This window comes from Molothrus aeneus, chromosome 12, assembly GCF_037042795.1.
Source record: "Molothrus aeneus isolate 106 chromosome 12, BPBGC_Maene_1.0, whole genome shotgun sequence".
Lineage (NCBI taxonomy): Eukaryota > Metazoa > Chordata > Aves > Passeriformes > Icteridae > Molothrus > Molothrus aeneus.
Genome location: NC_089657.1, coordinates 6,866,109 through 6,884,255, shown reverse-complemented (window position 1 = coordinate 6,884,255; position 18,147 = coordinate 6,866,109). Strand labels below are relative to the sequence as shown.

Sequence of the window (18,147 nt, the reverse complement as noted above, 5' to 3'; positions counted from 1 at the left end):
GCTTCTTCAGAAACTAGCATGAAAATAATTTTTTTTGTTTACACAGGGAAATTTTGCGGGTTACCAAAAGCCAGTGTTCTCACTGGTGAGATCAGGACGTCAAAGACCAGACCCTTTTTGCTGCCTCACATCATTCCTGCGAGACGTAAGAAGGTTTATTTTGCTCTGACTGGTTTTGACTCAACCTGTGGCCTTGCAGGCTCTCCCAGCTCATGAGGCTCAGCCCAGAAAGCCCCTCCTTAGCACACTCACTCCCACTCCAAGGTGAGTCGGAAGCAGCACCTGGGAAAAGGCTTTTGCAACTTTGGATCTGTCTCTAGATAATCTCAACAGCATTCCAAGCCACTTTTAACGGAGCCTTGGCCTCCAAGGGCTGAGGAAATGCTTTTCTTTCAGACAACTGAGGAAAGATGACTTAAAAAAATTTTAACTTTTGAAACAAACAACTCCCCACTCCAACAATCAAAGCAGGAAGCAAATACAGCAACTTAAACAGCAACATGACTGAAATTCAAGTATATCCCCCTGAAAAGCAAAAGGAGTTGAGAAAGGAAAGCCACGCTTCACACAAGCAACCCCAGGAGGAGCACCCACTCCCCACCCGCAGCCCTGCTGATGTCCAAGCACATTTTCTGGATACTGACCTCATTGTCATGTGGCGGCAGCTGGTGAAGAAGCTGCTTTATGCGAGATTTTTCTCCCGGGCTGTTGACATAGGGAACCTTGTCCTCGGGCAGGCAGCTGTAGTACTGGTGCACCTAGGGAACAAAAGAGGGGGCTCCTGTCAGTGGGGTTCCCTGGCCGAGCCCATGCCCCTGTGCCCGGCCAGCAGCCACCCCCTGAGGCAGCAAGCGCTGGGTCTTCCCCAAGATTCTGAGCAAGGAAACGCTGCCAGGAGCTGCTCTGGGTTTGTTTTCTTTTGTCCTCCAAGGCAGAGGGGTGGCAGCCCCGGCGAGGTGGGCACGTTACCGTTTGCTCTGTCAGCCTCCATAGCGTGAGCATTGCGCCGGCTGTGGGGATGTGTCGGCACCTGCCTCGGCAGGGAGGTTAAGAAGGCTGCGCCCCAGCAGTCTCCGTGTTGCCGGCTATCTCAGCCTCCACCTCCATCAAACCCCTCCGGGCTTTTTTCTGCAGCAATTTGTGGAAATAAACAGCAGATAAAATCTGTTGGAAGGCTCAGTTTTTCTCTTTCGTCTCAGAGCGTGTAATTAAAATCAGCTATTAAAAAGGCTGAGGAACGGCGTGCCCGACGCTGGGAGCGCAGTGCAGCCCGGAGAGGAAGCACACCCTGAACCCCAGCATCTCTGCTCCGACTGCCACACCTGGGATGTGCACTCAAGGGCCGGGCCAGCACCGGGAGGGGACTTGCTGGCTGAGGAGCCACTCTGAAATGGCCACAGTGATGTTGAACAGCTTGGGAAGAACCAGGAGAAGGTAAAGGTAAGCTCAGCTGGGACTGGGATTTGCTGCAGCCCCAGATGTCTCTGGATGGTTGGGCAGAAGCAGAAAGCTGGTTGGCTTCCGTAAATCTGCTCCTGGCTGGAGAGATGCAGGCTATTCTCCCAGTGCACACAGCTTTCTGCCTTTGCCATGGTGGGATTAGCCCCGAGATGCTCCCTCAGCTATCAGCAATTCATTTTGGAGTGGCTGCACTGCCTGCAGCTTTCACAGGGCTTTTCCCAAATAACACTTCCTTTGCCATGGTTTCTGATCAGCTTTTTCCCTCACTGTATGCTTTGGACTTTGGCCTAGAAAGCACCACCTAGGCCAGCTCTCTCCAGAGAAGCCCCCTCTGCCTGCACAGCCCCACAGCATCTGCAAATGACAGGGGGGTGCTGTGGGTCACTGGGAGGAAGGGGGACACGGGCTGGTCACACAGGGCTGGCTGCCAGGGGAGCTCACCCATGGGCTCACAGGCTGATGGGGGTGGCTCACATGCAATTACCTTCTACAGAAAGAAATATCCTTTTATTCCAGAATAACTATCCAAACCTAGCTTTATTCAGGAATAATTGCTCTGCATTCATCTCACTCCCTGCTCTCATTCAGAACTACCTGAGAGCAAGAGCTGCTCCAGTGGTTTTCTCAATTTATGGTTCCTCCCAAACCGATGTCACCATCCACCTTTCCCCATCATCAGGTTTTCCAGAAAGGGAGATTTTAGCAGATTTCCACACGCAGGTCTGCAGTGCTGATGACAAGGGAACTGCTTGTGTCGTAAAGCTCAGGAACATGCTGAGCATATTCCACTGCAAAACCCTAAATTTGTTTTGCTAAGGCACAGCAGAAACAGACCCACCAGCTATGGAAACTGACAAAGAAAGAATGGCTGCAAAGTATTTTGTTATGTTAAAAAGAAAACAAACTACATACATTAGAATACTTACTTTGCATTTATAGAGCATCCTTCATCCAGGAACATCAAAGCACATTAAAAACACTAAAATTCTTATGACGTGCTATCCAAGGTAGCAAATATACACATTGCAAAGGCCTAATTGCAGCATCATGGTGTTAAATAAGCTCCCTAAGTTCACGCCGCAAGTCTGCAGCAGAGTTTGCAGTTGAAAATCCCCCAGCAATGCCCCAGCAGACCCTTTCCTGGGCTGCCAGGCTTCCACACAGTCACGCTGTGTGTGCCCAGCCAGCACACACCCCTGTGGCTTCTGCTGCCAAATCCCCCACGTGCAGAGAGGCTGTTCACTGTGCCCTGTGCTCACATTGGTTAGCTTGTGTTTTGATTTCTTGCAATGAAGTTTTTTTTGCCCACCCAATCCTTGAAGTTGGTGGAGACCATAAATTACTTTTTTTTTGAAGAGCTGCCAAACTACTACAGCAACGAGCCCCAAGACGCTCACCCTGGGCAAAAAACAAGGATGGGAGCTCTTCCTTCAGCTGCCTGGGTGCTGCATTCCTGGAGCACAATCCAGCAGGATGTACGTGCCCAGCTCTGCTCCTGCTTCCGCTGGGAAGTTTTCCATTTACTCCCAGCAGGACTGCAGGAACTGGTTCCCATCACACCAGCAACATAGCTTGGCAGGGATGGGCAATTTGGTTTGAGAAGCAAAACAAAATAAATACAACAGGCTCCAACCTGTGTTCTGTTGCCTGAAATAACCTGAAAGGGTTTGCTTTGGATCTGCATCAGCCACAGGGACCTTCTAGAGGAGTGCTCATGGAGAGGATGGAGCAGAGGCAGCTGCCAATCCTTGTCCAGTACCTGTGGAACATCTCATAGGGAGAAAATCCTTATGCCTGCCAACAACTTTCTGCAGCCACCATCCCCTTCTGGAGCCACCATTCCCTTCTGCAGCCACCATCCTCTTCTGGGGAAAAACTTGAACCAAAGGGACACACAGATCCTTTCACCTGGGACATCACTTCTATCCCAAAGATCCACCCAGGGGGTGGATGAAGAGCAGAAGGCCACCCCTTGCCCAGGCTGACATCAGGCCATGCCTGTGCATATTACACTCTCTCATCCATCACCTGTTCCCATGGCATGAACCCAGCTCCTTGGATGGGAGACCCAAGGGAGGGACAGGGTCACAGGCTGCCAGTGTTCCTGCCTCTGTGCCCAGCTGGCTGCTGACAGCATTGCTGACCTGGCATGGGAGCAGCTGGGCTGGCACAGGCCTCTGTGATGCTCAAAAATAAAGAAGGAAAAGGGGATTCTTAGATCAACCTGGTTTTTCAGGGAAAAAGCCTACAGAAAGTGTTAACTTGCTGGGAAACTAAAACTGCTCACTCTGCACTTTGCTTTTGTACAAAAGGTCACTGTTTTATGCTCAAGTAACTCCTCCTCCATCCAGTTCTGTGTTGCAGCATGCACAAGCCTTGTAGCTGGTGAGCCTTGCAGGGCCAGGGCCAGACCCCCCATGTGCCTGCTGATGGCTCCTCACTGCCCTTACGGGCTCTGCAACAGGAGTTGCACCCAGATAAGGATAACAGTGTGGGCAATGACCCCAGAGAGTTAACATTTCCTCTCTAAACCATGCAGTATCTGTAACTGTTTTATTATTAAATACTTCTGCTGTACAACCCAGCAGCTCTGCATCCTCCTATTTCCCCTCACAACAGATCTGTTCTGCCCGTGGTTATCCCAACAAACATCATTAACACACAGGAGGCCCTTGTGGGGCTGGACTAGCTTTTATCCTCAGTTTTCCCACTTGTCTCACTTCACTGACTTCTGCTCACATCTGCATGAGAGAAATCCCAAAAGAGACTGGAAAACATCACACTGAGTTAAAATAAAGCTTCACACAACATCTCAAGGTTGCAGATGCCATGAGCATGGTCTGGCCAGTGCACTGGACACAGGGACAGCTGTGGGTGCTAGGTACCAAGGGATACTGAGGGGCTGGGCAAGCTTCATCCTGCCCCAGGGAAGTCCCACTTGGACAGGCTCCATGCTACCAGAACCTGGCACAACAGATTCTCAGGGTGTTATTCTCACCTTTATAAGGAAAATGTCCAAACACCAAGTTTTGCTAACAAAAACCGACATACATCTTGGAAATTTAACAGCTGCTTGATGCTAAAAGGGAGGAGGGGAAGGTAGAAATTAAAAAAGTCACAAACCAGGAGAAAGGAAAGAACATAATGTAAAAACAGGGCAGGAAAAAGCCTTTAAACTGGAGCCAACTTTATTCAAAGGCACTGAAGAGAGTAATTACATTAGTTTACAAATGCCTTTGTGCTCTGTGGTCTTCTTAGGTTTGGAGTATGTTTCCAGTTTAACTCTGACAGTTTACAAACCTACCCTGGCCCTGCTAAATAAAGGCAGGACTACAGCTTGCCCTGATGGTCCCAGGGTGACCAAAGACAAAACCCACATGAGCGTATCTGTGAGCAAAGCCTTACACCTCCTAGAAGGAAAAGTTTGCAAACATCCTGTAAATTCAAGCTATTGGTGAAGGATCTCTTTGATCAATGAATTAAAGGAGGTGGAGGGGAAATATCATATTTCTTACGCCACAAATTGCTGTTGGGAAGTAGCATTTGGTTGTACTCGCCCTGAGCACAACCCCCCTCCCAAAGCACCCACCAAACCGGGCTGTTTGGGATGACTCGATGGCTGGGATGGACTACAAAGGAGCTCACGGTGTCCTGGCACGGGTGCTGACTTGCTCAGCCCTCACAGCTCCAGCTGGGCAATCCTGCCTGGCTCTCCTGAAACCAAACCAACTGCAAAAGCAACTGCAAGGCTTTTGCAAAGAGCCCTGTGAGGGCAGGACGTGCTGGCCTGTGCACAGTAGGGTGGCTGAGCGCGGATGTCCCCAAGAAGGGGACCTTGGTGAGTCAGCCAGCACTCAGGCACAGTGCAGTAAAGCATCGCACACAGTGGAGTCTGTTGAAAACACAGCATTCCCCAGTGTCCCCACCATGTCCAGCACAGCATCATTTCCCCTGGGAACGTGCCAGGGTACCACAGCCCTGGCAGCCCATTCCATGACAGCTTGGGATGTCCCGTGGCAGCACAGGGAGCTGGTGGCACATTGATGTGTGTGTGCTTCATTGTGGCCCCTTCTCCTGGCTCACTGCTGCGTGCAAACTCCCACGGGACTTGGCTGCTGAGGGAGGAAGGCAAACAGTGGCTCTGACAAGCCTGTGCTGGCCTGGGCGAGCAGGGCTGCTCCTGTGGCTTGCCTGCTCCTCCCCAGTGCCAGCTTCTGAACAGCACACGCCAGGCTTTAATGACCCTTTACACTGAGCACTTAAAATTGACAGAGAAACAAACCTGATGCCTTTGTATGTCTCTCATTTCTGCTGGCCTCCCTTGGAAAAGCAAGGGGAAAAAATCCCAAACAAACCACATGCAAATAACCTTCCCAATATGTCTGTGAAACACTGCAAGTGTTTGTACACGTTGACTCACACACGAGCTCCACAGATGACAGCACGTGTGAGCCTGGAAAACGGGTTCAGTGTGCTTTGGCCTGAGTCTGGCACGTCCTCCTTTTCCAAGGCCATTAAGATACAAAGCACTGATTTATTTTTTTGAAGCAAAACAATCCTTACAGCAGGGCCAGATGCTCTGAAGAGTGGGAACTGCTGGCTGGCTCTGCCAAGCGTGGGGATGCAGGCAGGCAGGCAGGCACCCTGGAGGGATGCAGTGTCCCCTGAGAGCCCAGAGCCCCAGCTGGGAGCAGGCCTGTGTCCCTCCCAGACTGAGAGTGTCCATCACACAGCAGAGGGGGCAGATGCACTCCTGGCGCCGGGCAGTCCGGCATCCCGCAACGCTGCGCGCCTGCTCTTGGAAACCCGCTCCTAAGGCAGAGGGACAAAGGCAGGGAACAAAGGAAAAATCATTTCTCTAAGTGCTATTTGCTCTGGCACGCTCTGCGGCTTTCCGCACGCTCCTCTCCCACGGCAGCTGAGGCGTCAGAGCGCTGCTGCTCCCAGTCAGAACGACATCCATCCCTGCCAAGCCTCTGGAGCAGCTCTCCCTGCAAGAGATCCCTCGGAAGCGCCGCTTCCTGCTGCCATCAAAGAGGAACGTTTGAATGAAGGCTCTACGTCCGCACGTTTTAGACTTGTGAAAGCCTATGACATGGTTTTTCTTTTTTTTTTTTTTAAAGCAGAAATTGAATTTGGATTAAAAAGAGCCAGATCAGTGCTTTCAACAGCATCAAGAGCGGTCTATGCTGCGAGGTCCATGCAGGGCTCAGGGTCCCCTGGAGGACCAGGAATGATAATGATCATCTTCTGCATTGATCATCACTGATCATTCCCCTGGGCATGCCACATAACATGCTCTTGGATTTCTAAGGCACGGGGTAGCACACTTGTGTAACACTGCAACTCAGAAAAGCTGTAATTGCACACTGGAATAAAGCTCCAGGAGAAGTTTCTGTTGGGTAGTCCAGGGTTTTTCAGTTTCCTTTTCCACTCCCTGCTCCTCCCCTGCCTCTCACCTCTGCTGACCTCCACACATATTCTTCAAATTTCAGAATCGAGCAAACCATGTCAGGCAAGTGGTTTCGTTTCTGTGACCCACCAAGAGTAGCTGATTCCTTCCCTGGTAATAAGATTGTTCAAGGATTAAGTAATTTAGACAGCTTCCATTGGCTCACCACGATCAGGGTAACACCCCAGGATACAGAAATGGAGCAAATGTCCAGACACAGTTTTGCCATGGGCTCTTCTGCAGCATGGGATGTGCTCACACTTCATCCACTCTGTTCCAGGTCAGGGGAGCAGCTCCAGGACCTCCTACCCCACTCCAGCTGCCCCCAAGTCATGCAGCACTGGCATCACAGGCAGAAAAAGCAAAGCATTCCGTGTGCAGGACTGCTGCTCCATCCAGCAGCTGGGAAGCATTCGGCACAGTCCGATGCCTGGAGGCTGGATTTAGACAGCTCCAGCCTTGAAATAAGAGCCGCTAACTGCCGGGCTATTTAGATACTGAGAGAGTTCACCGGGGAGGTGATGGACTTACCCTACCTCAAAGTGAAACTGGAGAGCTTTTCAAAACGTGCTGAAAGGCAGCTTTTGGGTAAAACACTCCAGCGTGCACATGTGTAAGCGGGCAGAATGAGAGGCAGCTGCAGCTCCTGGGAGCAGGGTACACCAGGAACAGCTTCTCCTCAGGGCCCTCACTTTCCATCCATGCTGCTCTGCTCCCAGGATCTACCAGCAAGGAAGAGCTCTTCATGGGCCTTTTGTCCTTCCTCTACCAGGTTGTAAATCAGCTTGTCTGCTTCCCACTACTACACAGGTTTGGGTCGCTTTGGTTTGTTTTACTCCTTCCTTGCCCCATGCAAGCCTTCAGTCTCTTGAGGAGTGAAACAGTTTGCTGAACTCAGGAGTCTCAAGAAAGGACAAGATGATACAATGACCGTGACACACAGGCACAAGTGAGACACACGTCCCCCAGGGATGCCTGGCCCAGATAATGTACCATCTGCCTCACCAGAATGGTGAAAATCTTTATGTAAGGTGTAAATGCATGTTCAGTGTAGGTTCATCTCTGTTCTCCTTTCCTCACTTTGTGACCTGAACAGCAACTGATGAAACTTGAAGGTTTTATAACTCGAGCCCTTGCAACAGGTCTTTCAAAATATCCAGAAGAAGGATTAACACATATTCTAGCCCCTGGATAAATTCCCTGTGACAGCTACAAGTTTCACACCACTGCAAAGCTCTTCAGGTCCAAGCTCTAACGGCTGCCTTAGAGAAAAATGGTCCCCTGAACCTTCATGCTGCTAATTTTAGCTCAGATGAGATTTTCATAACTTTTTAAGGGACTCAACCAGAGCAACTGTGTTGACAACAAGAGGGAATTAAGTTCTTACAGCACATGCAAGGTTCTCAGATGTTGGCATGCCAGAGCCATACAAAAAAGCCACAGCAAGGCTGAAGTAGAGCTCCATCTTTTGTTTAATTGGAAATTTCTGCCCATAACCAGCTGCTCCTAATACTGAGACACAATAAAGATAGAAATCCTAAAAAATCCCTTGTATTCAGAAATTCAAAGTGGCATGTTATAACCCCTTTGGATTTCTCCAAACCACAGGCCCAAGGAATTCAAGGCTGCACATTCACATGTATTTACACATGCCCTGCCTAAAAATGAGAAAAACACATCACAGAAGGACTTATTTTCAAGCATCTGCCCTCAAAGTTATGTCAGTGCAAGGAGGATCAGCTGTCACACTGCCAGCCCCAGCAGACAAACTGGCTCCCAAAGATGTCTTCCTCTGTCTCTGCAGCCATGCTCAGCCTGGGATTTTGCTTTGCTGAGGACACACTTCTAAAGGTGTTTGCCCATTTCAAGACTTTGACACTGATTTCTTTATCCAACCATTGAACTGCAAGGCAGAAAAAAAGAGCATTTCACAAAGCCCATGTCCCTGCTTCTGTACAGCCATCTCTGCCATTCCCATCTGCATCCCTATCTTCCAGAAGGGAAGTCCCTCTTCTGCCATAAGACAACTTCTCATTGAATCCAATCCAAGTGGATTGGATTCAATGTGGATTAGACCCCACAGAAGCCTCCTGGCCATCCTGTGTAGCTGATTGCTACTACAAGAAACTCTGTTTCCTTATCACATTGTGATTTATGGAGCTCAGTCCTGGGTTTTTACCTGTCACTTTCCTGGCTGGCAGGTTGTTGCTGAGCCTTACACCCCTGATGGTCTCAAACCTCTTCCAATTTCCTGCCTGAATGCATTTGGAGACAGTTTATGTCTTGGGTGTTCTTGGGCTAAAGTTGGAGCTTGGGTAACTGCTCTGCCCCCTCTAACGAACAGGGCAAAGAACAATCCTAATGAACAATTTGCAAGGCTGGACAAACCAAGCTCTTGTAGGCTCCCCAATGAAATAACATTTCCAGTGTCCTTCCAGTTTACACCCCTCTTTCTTGAGCAGACATGTCATACATTTTAGTTAGTTTACCAGAAAAATTTTCATCATACCTTATGGAGGGGTGCTATCAATTTTTAAATTACTATCCTAATCCCTGTGTTATATTTAGAAATATATTTCATTTATGGCTTTTGAGTAAAGCCCTTTTTAGCCTTACACACTCTAAGACTTTTTAGTCTCACACACTGATGAGCCATAATATAAGGGATAACTTCAAGCTCCACTCCTCATTACAATGTTTGGATCAGTATCTGTGAACATTGGACCAATGCTTTTTTTGTCTTCAGTATTGGGCATTGAGAGTACCCAACATGATTTTCACTATGACATGTCTCACAGAGCAGCTGAGGCCTGAGTTAGTGTCCAGGAGTACAGTGAGACCTTATAGGCTTGAGTCTATTTCCCTCTAGATGACAGTAATTTAAGCTTTGGATTGAAGGGACTCTTCAAATACTGAAATGACCTTTGGACACTGCCAAAAAACAATGTCATGTTTGCAGGCCAACTCCTCCCCACTGAAATCCTGTAAATTGCTGTGTTGAGTGAGGCATGAGCGCTGTCTCCCAAGAATAGTGAGGCAGGGAGGCTGTCGTCCAAGTAAAATAAGAAAATTGCATTAGTCTTTCAGGGGAACACTTACCTCCCCAGTTCATATACTGCACTAAGATTTTAATAAAGTAGAATATTGCGGAAAAAGTTGTTTCATTTAATCTGCTTCACATCCAAAAAAAATGCAACAGCGAAACAGCAGGAGGCAGAGAGAAATTCCCTGCCTGTTAATGTGTTATTTTCAGCCCAGCCTGACAGCAGTACCCTCAGCCAGGGCAGAGCCCACCAGCTTGTTCCATGGCAGGCACCAGCCTTGCAGAGGCTCCACACCACGTGCACACACCTGACTCATTGACCAAAAAAGCCACATCTGCCTGCAGACTGACACGTCCCCAGTGAGCTGCTGCAGAGGCATCTCCTACCCCCATGGGAGGTAAATGGCCCCTCCTGCACTATGGGGCAATCCCAGCCATGGGACAACCTTTCTGTGATTCCATGAAATTCAGGGTGCTGCTCTTCACCAGGGACAAAGGCCAGGCCTGCAGTGTGGCTCCTGCACAGCCCAGGAGAGTCACATCTCGTTTTTGTCATCTCAGTGGCTCATCTAACACGTGAAAAGTCATGACAGGGCTGGCAGATGAGCCATCCTCTGCTGGATGGATTTCAGGGCCTGTCTCTGCCTCTGCTTACGGCTGCTCTTTATCTCCATGGTGATTAGAGACAGGACTGAAGTGGCAAATTTGCCTAAAGGCCCAGCGATGCAGACTGAGGAGTGTACTGAGAAAACAAGTTTTTGGACTGAGGAGCACCGTGACCTCTGCAAGGAACAGATGCTGGAAGAACCTAAAATTACATTAACCTGAGTAATGCATGAGATGTCAGTAGCAACTGGTAGAGCTAAAGGAGTTCTCTTTCCTCCTGAGCATGCCCAACTCCCTGATGCCACATTTAAAGAGCATCTAAAGGATCAAAGAAGCACACAGATCTCCTGGAATATGTCACCTCCATGCTGAAAGAGGGTTTCAATCACTGCCCATAACCATGTCTACCTGGTCAGATGCCACCTGTCACTAAATACCTGTATTTCCACCCAAAGCTACAGGACCATGGGCCAGCTTGAGCTCCAGAAGCTGCTGACATGCTTGGTCAGAAACCAGCAATGAGAGCAGGTGGCACCAGCTTGGGTATGGTCCTCCAATGGGACCCCCCAAACCCATCAGTTCATTTTGCCACAGCACGAAGGACCAGCAGAGCCACTTCAGAACCATCTGCATTTCTCCACACACCACATCTTGTACCTCCTGTGAGGCAAAAAGAGAGCTTCTGACATAAGGAAGGTGACAGAAAATAAGGCTGCTGCCTGATTTGCATGGTTGGATGGCACCAAATGAAACACATGGTGCTGTGGAGTTTCAAGAGAGCACTGAACAAGGCTTATAAAGACAAGGAAAAAAAAAAAGAAACAAGCTACCAAACAACTGGATTTTCTCTAATCAGACAGATAGTATTTACAGCCTACGGGTGGTGCCAAAATATTTCAGGAAATTCCTAAGCCTGTCTGAATAAAAGCACAGGAAAACACAGTACTTAAGGACAGCAACTATGGCAGCAAGAATGAAAGCTTTCCACCCCCTTCCAGCCTCCTTACAGTTTAAAATTATTGCCATATCATATCATTCTGCAATTACCAAGGCTAAGCTCATTTTGCCATCTTCACTGCAAATGATGTTCTGACTTGAACATATAAAGGACCAGCATAAAAATCAAAGGAATCATGTAAACTGGAAGGAGCAGAATCAATGCACACTCCACAGAGCACACTGAGGTCTAATCCGTCCCACTCAATCCTGCACCAAGAGACTTGAGCTTTATTTAAGTTATTCCTTCCAGCAAGGCATAAACATCATGCTTGGAAAACCCAAACCACAAAGCTTTTGGCCCATTTTTCAGAGTTATCTACCAGCTTTGACTGTCTGCCCTGGACTCACCACAGAGAAGAGCAGTCCAGGAAGGCAGAGCACAAGCACTGAGCCCCTGAGAAACACTGGAGTCCCATTGCTTCTTTCCCAGTGAAACATTAGATACGTCTTTTCCCTTGCACAACCACAAGAAATCCCATCCTGGAGGTATTTTGTTTCCCCCCTCTCAATTACCAATTACATCCACAGATCCAGAAAAACACAGGTCCTGCAAGGATCACGTGTCTGTTTTGTTCCATTTGAGCATTCAGACCCTGCAAAGTCTCTCTAGTGCACTCAGAAACAACCACACACAACAAGTGCTTGCACCCCTAGAAGAAAAATCAGGTAAACTATCAAAAGAACACGCAAACCCAATTATTTTCTGGTAGCTGGGTGGTGTCATCATTACCTGCTCAGGCTTCAGGCCAGGGGGCACCCAGGCATACTCCTCCAAAGCACAGCCTGAGTCATCGTCAGAAGTTGAATTCCTCTGGAAGTCAAACATGAGCTTCGTGACTGTCTTCTCCATCTCCAGAGGCATAACTGTTACAATGTGCTCTTCCTGGGAGCACTTACAGTGAAGGCAGATCTTCCTGTAAGGTGAGGAGAGAAAAAGAGAAGCCCTGGTGAGCAGTGCTTTAAGTAAGAAAGTGATTCCTGCCAATCGAGACTAAACTCATCCCTTTCTTATCCTCAGGCATTTTCTAACACAGGATTTGTCTCTCTTATGAGGAGGAAATAAAAGTCCCTATTTACTGCAAAAACACTTGGCAATCCATCTGAGTCAGACTGCCCAGTGTTTGGGGATATGCAATTGCTTGTCCCTTTACTGCACCACACAGAGTAAGTATTTCCAGGGGCCAGCACAGGCACAGGCCATGCCTGGCGGGGGTCGACTTGCCAGCCAGAACTGCGGAGTCATTACTGAATTTAGGACAACTGAGCACTTTGCTAAAATGGGAAATGGTGGATTGACTGGGAAGCTGTGAATGACAAGTCTCTTTAGCATGCTGATAGCATAAATTTGCTTATTAAAGTAGCATAAAAATTGATTATAGTCTGAACATATAAATCTAAATTAAATTAAGGGAGGTTACAAAACCCACACTCACACTGCAATGGAATCTTAACCACCTGGCTTGGTGGCACATGCCACAGCTCAGCAGCACTGGGAGGAAAGCATAAGAGCTGAAAGAACAGCCCAGAGAGGCTGCAATTCAACAGCCATTTGATTAATTCACTGCAAGTATCTGCTGTTCTTAACATTCCTTTAGAGGGGCTGTTCCTGCAGCTTGTGGCCTGTAACAGATTTTCTTCACAGGTTTGAACCTGAACTTTTATCTGCAGGGCTGCAAGGACAGTACAGACTCACAGAATGGTCTGGGTTGAAAGGAACCTTAAAGGTCATTCAGTTCCAACATCCCCTGCCATGGGCAGGGACACCTTCCATTAGACCAGGCTGCTCAGGGCTCCATCCACCTGGCCTTGAACACTTCAAGGGATGGGACATCTGCAAGTTTTCCAGGCAATTTGTGCTAGGGCTTCACCCCTCTCACAGTAAAGAATGCCTCCCTAATATCCAATCTAAACTTTGTCTCAGTTTAAATCCATTCCCCCTTGTCCTAACACTATATGCCCTTGTAGAAAGTCCCTCTTCAGCAATCCTGTAGGCTCCTCCAGGTACTGAAAGGCTGATAAGGTCACCACAGAGCCTTCTCTTCTCCAGGCTGAACAATCCCAACCATCTCAGCCTTTCCTCACAGGACAGGTGTTTCATCCCTCTAATCATCACACTCCCTTCACCAGGGTAACAGCGAAGGACAAACCTGGCTGAAAACGTCTCCTGACAAAGAAAAAGAGGTTAAAGGGAATGCTGATAAATTGGCTTCTATTTCTGAAAACTCAATGCTTTTCCACAGGCTGGGTCAATGGTATCTACTTTAGAGCAACCACACAGGATTCTGAATTAATTTGCACTAATGAAGCACCACTGACTTCTGAGGAATGAGATACGGTTTCACTTGGGTAGCAGAAGGGAGACATCTCAGAAATAAGAAGGCACAACACAAAATCAAGGGAAAATATGCAGCTGCTATTGCAGGTTTCCCTGCTCTGCAGTAAAGCTAAGAAATTCAGAGGGAAGCAATAGTTAAACCCAGGGGCTGGAATTTTTAAACACCTTTCCTTCTCTTTCACTGCTGTGTACAAGCCAGCTAAGCATAGCAGTGCTCGGATCCAGCTTCAAGTCTAAATTTCCATTTGGCCATTACAGCACAAAAAACGCACTCTAGCAAAAGTCAAGAGGCTCCGTTAAGTCAAGCCAGGGAGATTTGCCAGATTTTCCCATTTCCTGCCTTTCATCAGATCTAAACCACACAGCAACCCCCACACACTCCAGCGTCTGGTTTGCGTCCAGTCGGGGAGTCTCGGCATCACCTCTGGCTGTTTCCTTAAAAAATAACCAAGGTACCATTTCATGTGAATATTTTAATTAATCAGCTACCGTGGAAGGGGTACTCTGCCTCAGCAAAATCACTGCTATCATTGATGCTTCCATCTCATTTCATGATACAATTAAAAGCAGCTTAATAGGAAACAAGATTTTAAGGATAATTCATAGAGCCCCAGATTTGGTCCTGGAGTTAAGTTATTCTAAGGCAGTTCAGGACTTAACCAAATTTTGACTTTTGGGATATTGATCATGTGCTTCAAAGGGGGACAAACCCAGCAGTCCAGTGGGAGCATGAGCATTATGATGGGGGAAAAGCCAGAGCACAGGCTTCCTCCTCCTTCCCACTCTAGATACATCCCCCTCAGGAGATGGGACATGGCAGGAGAGCATCAGACATCTTGGCTTTTAATAAATTAAATAAATCAGGACTTGTAATAACAGTGTCAAAGACTGAATCGGTGAGATGTATGATCAGTCAGACCCCAGAGATCACTCCCACCCCCCCAGCTCACACCACACACAGCCAGGAGCCTGAGGACTGGGTCAGGAAGCTGGTTTACCCCCCTCCCTCCTGCCCCATCCCAGGCAAGTGAGCATGGCTGGGGAGTGGCTTCTCTAGTCAGAAAAACAAAGGATGAAAACAACACAGGTAGCCTATCTACTCAGTAGTGATGTCCCCAAGCCAGAAAAACTTTGCACCATTAAAACTTGACCATCTTCAGGCATGGGGTTTCTGCCACCTCCCTGGGCAAACTGTACAAAACTCAAGACCTTGTCTCTGAGATATTCAGCTTTTTCCTGCTCATTAAAAGCAGATGATTAACAGCTTTAATTACAATTTTCTTTACATTAGGATATGTTGTTTCATGGGAACAATACCCAGTGTCCTAGGAGTGTCTTTCCACTTCTATGATCAGGTTTCCATGACTTCTTCACATAGGTCTCACTTACTCAACTTTATTTTATCATCTTCCAGCTCACCATAATTAAAAATAATTCCCCATAGCAAAAATTTAATATCAGAATGTACATTTCAAATGTGAGATGAAATTGAAAAAAAAAAACCGTTTTCCCCTGCTGCACTCAGAGCAGAGCAGCACAAAGCGAGACAACGCACGTGTCAGCGCTCGCCTGTGCCTGCAGTGACCACAGTGACAATGTGGGTGCCACAGAGGGAGCTGGTGGGTGTTGGAGAGGAGCAGGGCCATGGCTGGCAGCCTGCCTGGCTGCTCCTGCCAGCAGCAGCTCCTTAGTCCCTCCTGCAGGAAGTGCAGCACAGCCAGCAGATGCTCAGCACATCCGTGTGTCACACACCTCACCCTGGACAAGGAGCCGCAGCCTTGGGGTGGCACCTCCTCCAAAGGGAAACCCATTACCTTGGCTCTGGCCAAGCCTCACCAACACCAAAGCCTCAGCAACAACAACCTCTGCTGCCTGTGCAGCCTTGCACAACTTGAGAAGAGTGCAGGCAGCCAGGTTTTATTTAGCAAGAATAAATTAACACCAATCACTGGCTGGAAATCCCGTCTTCATTCATGAGCCTTTCCATCTTGCTCCCATCCCAGGTCTGCAAGCTTGTCTCAGGGAAGAATCAGAGATATCACCAGCACTGGGGAGGAAACAACGGAGCAAGGATGGCTGACAGCATGACTGGCTTTGAGCACAGAGGGTGAATAAAGGAGCTTTTAAGCTGGTGTAGCTTGTGGACAGGGAGGAAAGGCAAGCAGGAGCCAGCGGCAGGCAGGCTGCTGCAGGAGGCACGGGCTGGGGAGCATCGGCAGGGCTGCTCTGCACAGAGCTGCACACAGAGCTGTCCTGTGCTGGGGCCAGGGCGGCGGGAAGCAAATGAGGAGAAAAAGAACATTTCCTGGTGTCAGATTTAGCTGGAAAGGAGCCTGTCTTGAATTGACTTCACATGGTACAAAGCAGCAATGTCTCAGAAACAGACTGAAAAATTTCTTCTCCTCAAGGCCAGTGAAGTTACAAGATGGATGTGTTTTATTTTGCATTGGCTGCTTTTTACATGGTGCTCCTGGCACAGTGGGCACGTCCTCTCCTCAGAGGAGGCTCTAAGCCCACTTCCAATCATATCCCTACCCACACACTGGTACAGGAGGAAGGTGCAAATAGTTCCACCACCCCACACCAGGCCTTTGCTCTTATAAATGAAAACAGGGAATGTGAAGCAAACAGGAGCCCAACAAACCAAGCACAGAACATGGCTTCAAAGTACCTCTTGCTTGGGATGCTGAAGTACACTCCCAGCTTTGGTCCACTTGCGTGGATCTTGACACGAAGCCAAGTGACCTGTGAGGCCTCTGGGACAAGGCAGTCCCTTGTTGTACAGCCATGTTAGCAAAGCACAGCCTCTGCCATCTCTGTGGCCTCCTGCAGCCCTTTCATCTCAGCAATGGCACCAACAAAAAGCCAAACCATGCTGAAAACACTAGTGCTGTGCAAGAGGCTCTGGAGAGAGCTGTGAGCATGACCCCAGCTTTCTGAAGAGAGATGAGGTCTCCCTGCTGTGAAAAACCAGCAGACTCCAATTTGGGAAAGCATGAACAGAGCTGAAAAGTCAGGGAAGAGAGATGGAGGGCAGCCTGTCACCAAGGCAAAGGGGGTCCTTGCCAATAGTGTGTAGCTCCAGCAAAGGAGCCAGGTAAGCTGGCCTCTCCCAGGGAACAGCCTGTGTGTCTGGCTTTTGGGATGGGACTCCCTAGGATGCTGAAGGCAGCACACCCCTGCCTGCAGGAAAAGCTCCTGGCCACAGGGCTCTTCTCTTCCTGTTCAGTGGGTGGGCATGCAGAACATAACACAGCAAAGAGCACCAAGGCAAAGCCTGCCCAGGCTCAGATCCACAAATATTCTGAGAAAGGGCAGAGCCCAATGCCTCCCAGCAACAGCAGGAACGAAGGCAGAGTTTAAAATTGTGGCAGAAATGTTAAAATTCCTCCTGGACAAAGAAGGAACTCAGTAAACAGCCCTTATCACCCACCAGCGGGTGCTTATCTCTGCTTCTCACTTGTTTCTTCTGGGATGGAAATAAATGGGCTGTGTCAGGGAGCAGCTCCCTCTCCAGACAAAGCGAGCAGCCGGAATGCCATGGCCCTGCACGGCCATGGACGCCTCTGCTGTGCTCCCTAATACAGGATTTGCATGCATTTGTGCACACATTAGCATGCAAGATTTGGAATCCCTCAAAAGGCAATTGTCTGCTCTGCTCAGATGGGGTGTGTAAATGCAGACGGACAATTCCCTTCTCACTTGGCTTAAGACACACATGGCAGGCTGATCTCTTTCCAGCATCCTGCCATCATTCTGACTGCAATAAGGCTTTTGGGTCATCAGTCAGTAAATCACAAAACCCCAAGACCTCTTGGAAAAGGGACTGGAGGCTCAGGATTTGGGGCAGCTCCTATAACCCCTCAGTCTCTTAACAAGGGTGTCTTAATATCCCTGCCTGTTATCTGCTCTCCTCAATTGAGAGTTAATGAGGCATCTTCCCATCCCAAGTGAGCTCCAGCCATACAGACACCTTTTTCCAGACCCCACAGGCAGGGCAAATATTTACCTAAATGGAAAAATTAACAGTCCTTCACTGCCACAGGGAGAGTCCAGCAGTTCTCCTCCAGCACGGGGAAACTGAGGCATGGAGCAACCACAAGCAGCACCCAGCTGTGGCTCCCCCATGGACTTCCTAACCATCAGAGGAGTCCCAAGCTTTTGTGCTTGAAACAGACAGTTCAGACTGAAATTCTGCCTCTTTCTCCAACTTCTCTAACACTGTATTTTGAACCAAATGGTCCCAGCAGC

At 48.6% G+C, this 18,147-nt stretch overlaps 1 protein-coding gene across 3 annotated transcripts in view; it reads right to left on the bottom strand.

The window, feature by feature from the left end:
- The window catches only part of PRICKLE2 (prickle planar cell polarity protein 2), a 104,187-nt gene that overhangs the window by 20,312 nt on the left and 65,728 nt on the right, over nucleotides 1-18,147 (bottom strand). For all 3 annotated transcript variants that reach the window (XM_066558101.1, XM_066558103.1, XM_066558102.1), the window contains 2 exons: nucleotides 12,292-12,475; nucleotides 645-758 (listed from right to left, as the gene is read on the bottom strand). In XM_066558101.1, coding sequence (XP_066414198.1) covers nucleotides 645-758; nucleotides 12,292-12,475 — 298 coding nt within the window. The remainder of the gene's footprint in view (nucleotides 1-644; nucleotides 759-12,291; nucleotides 12,476-18,147) is intronic.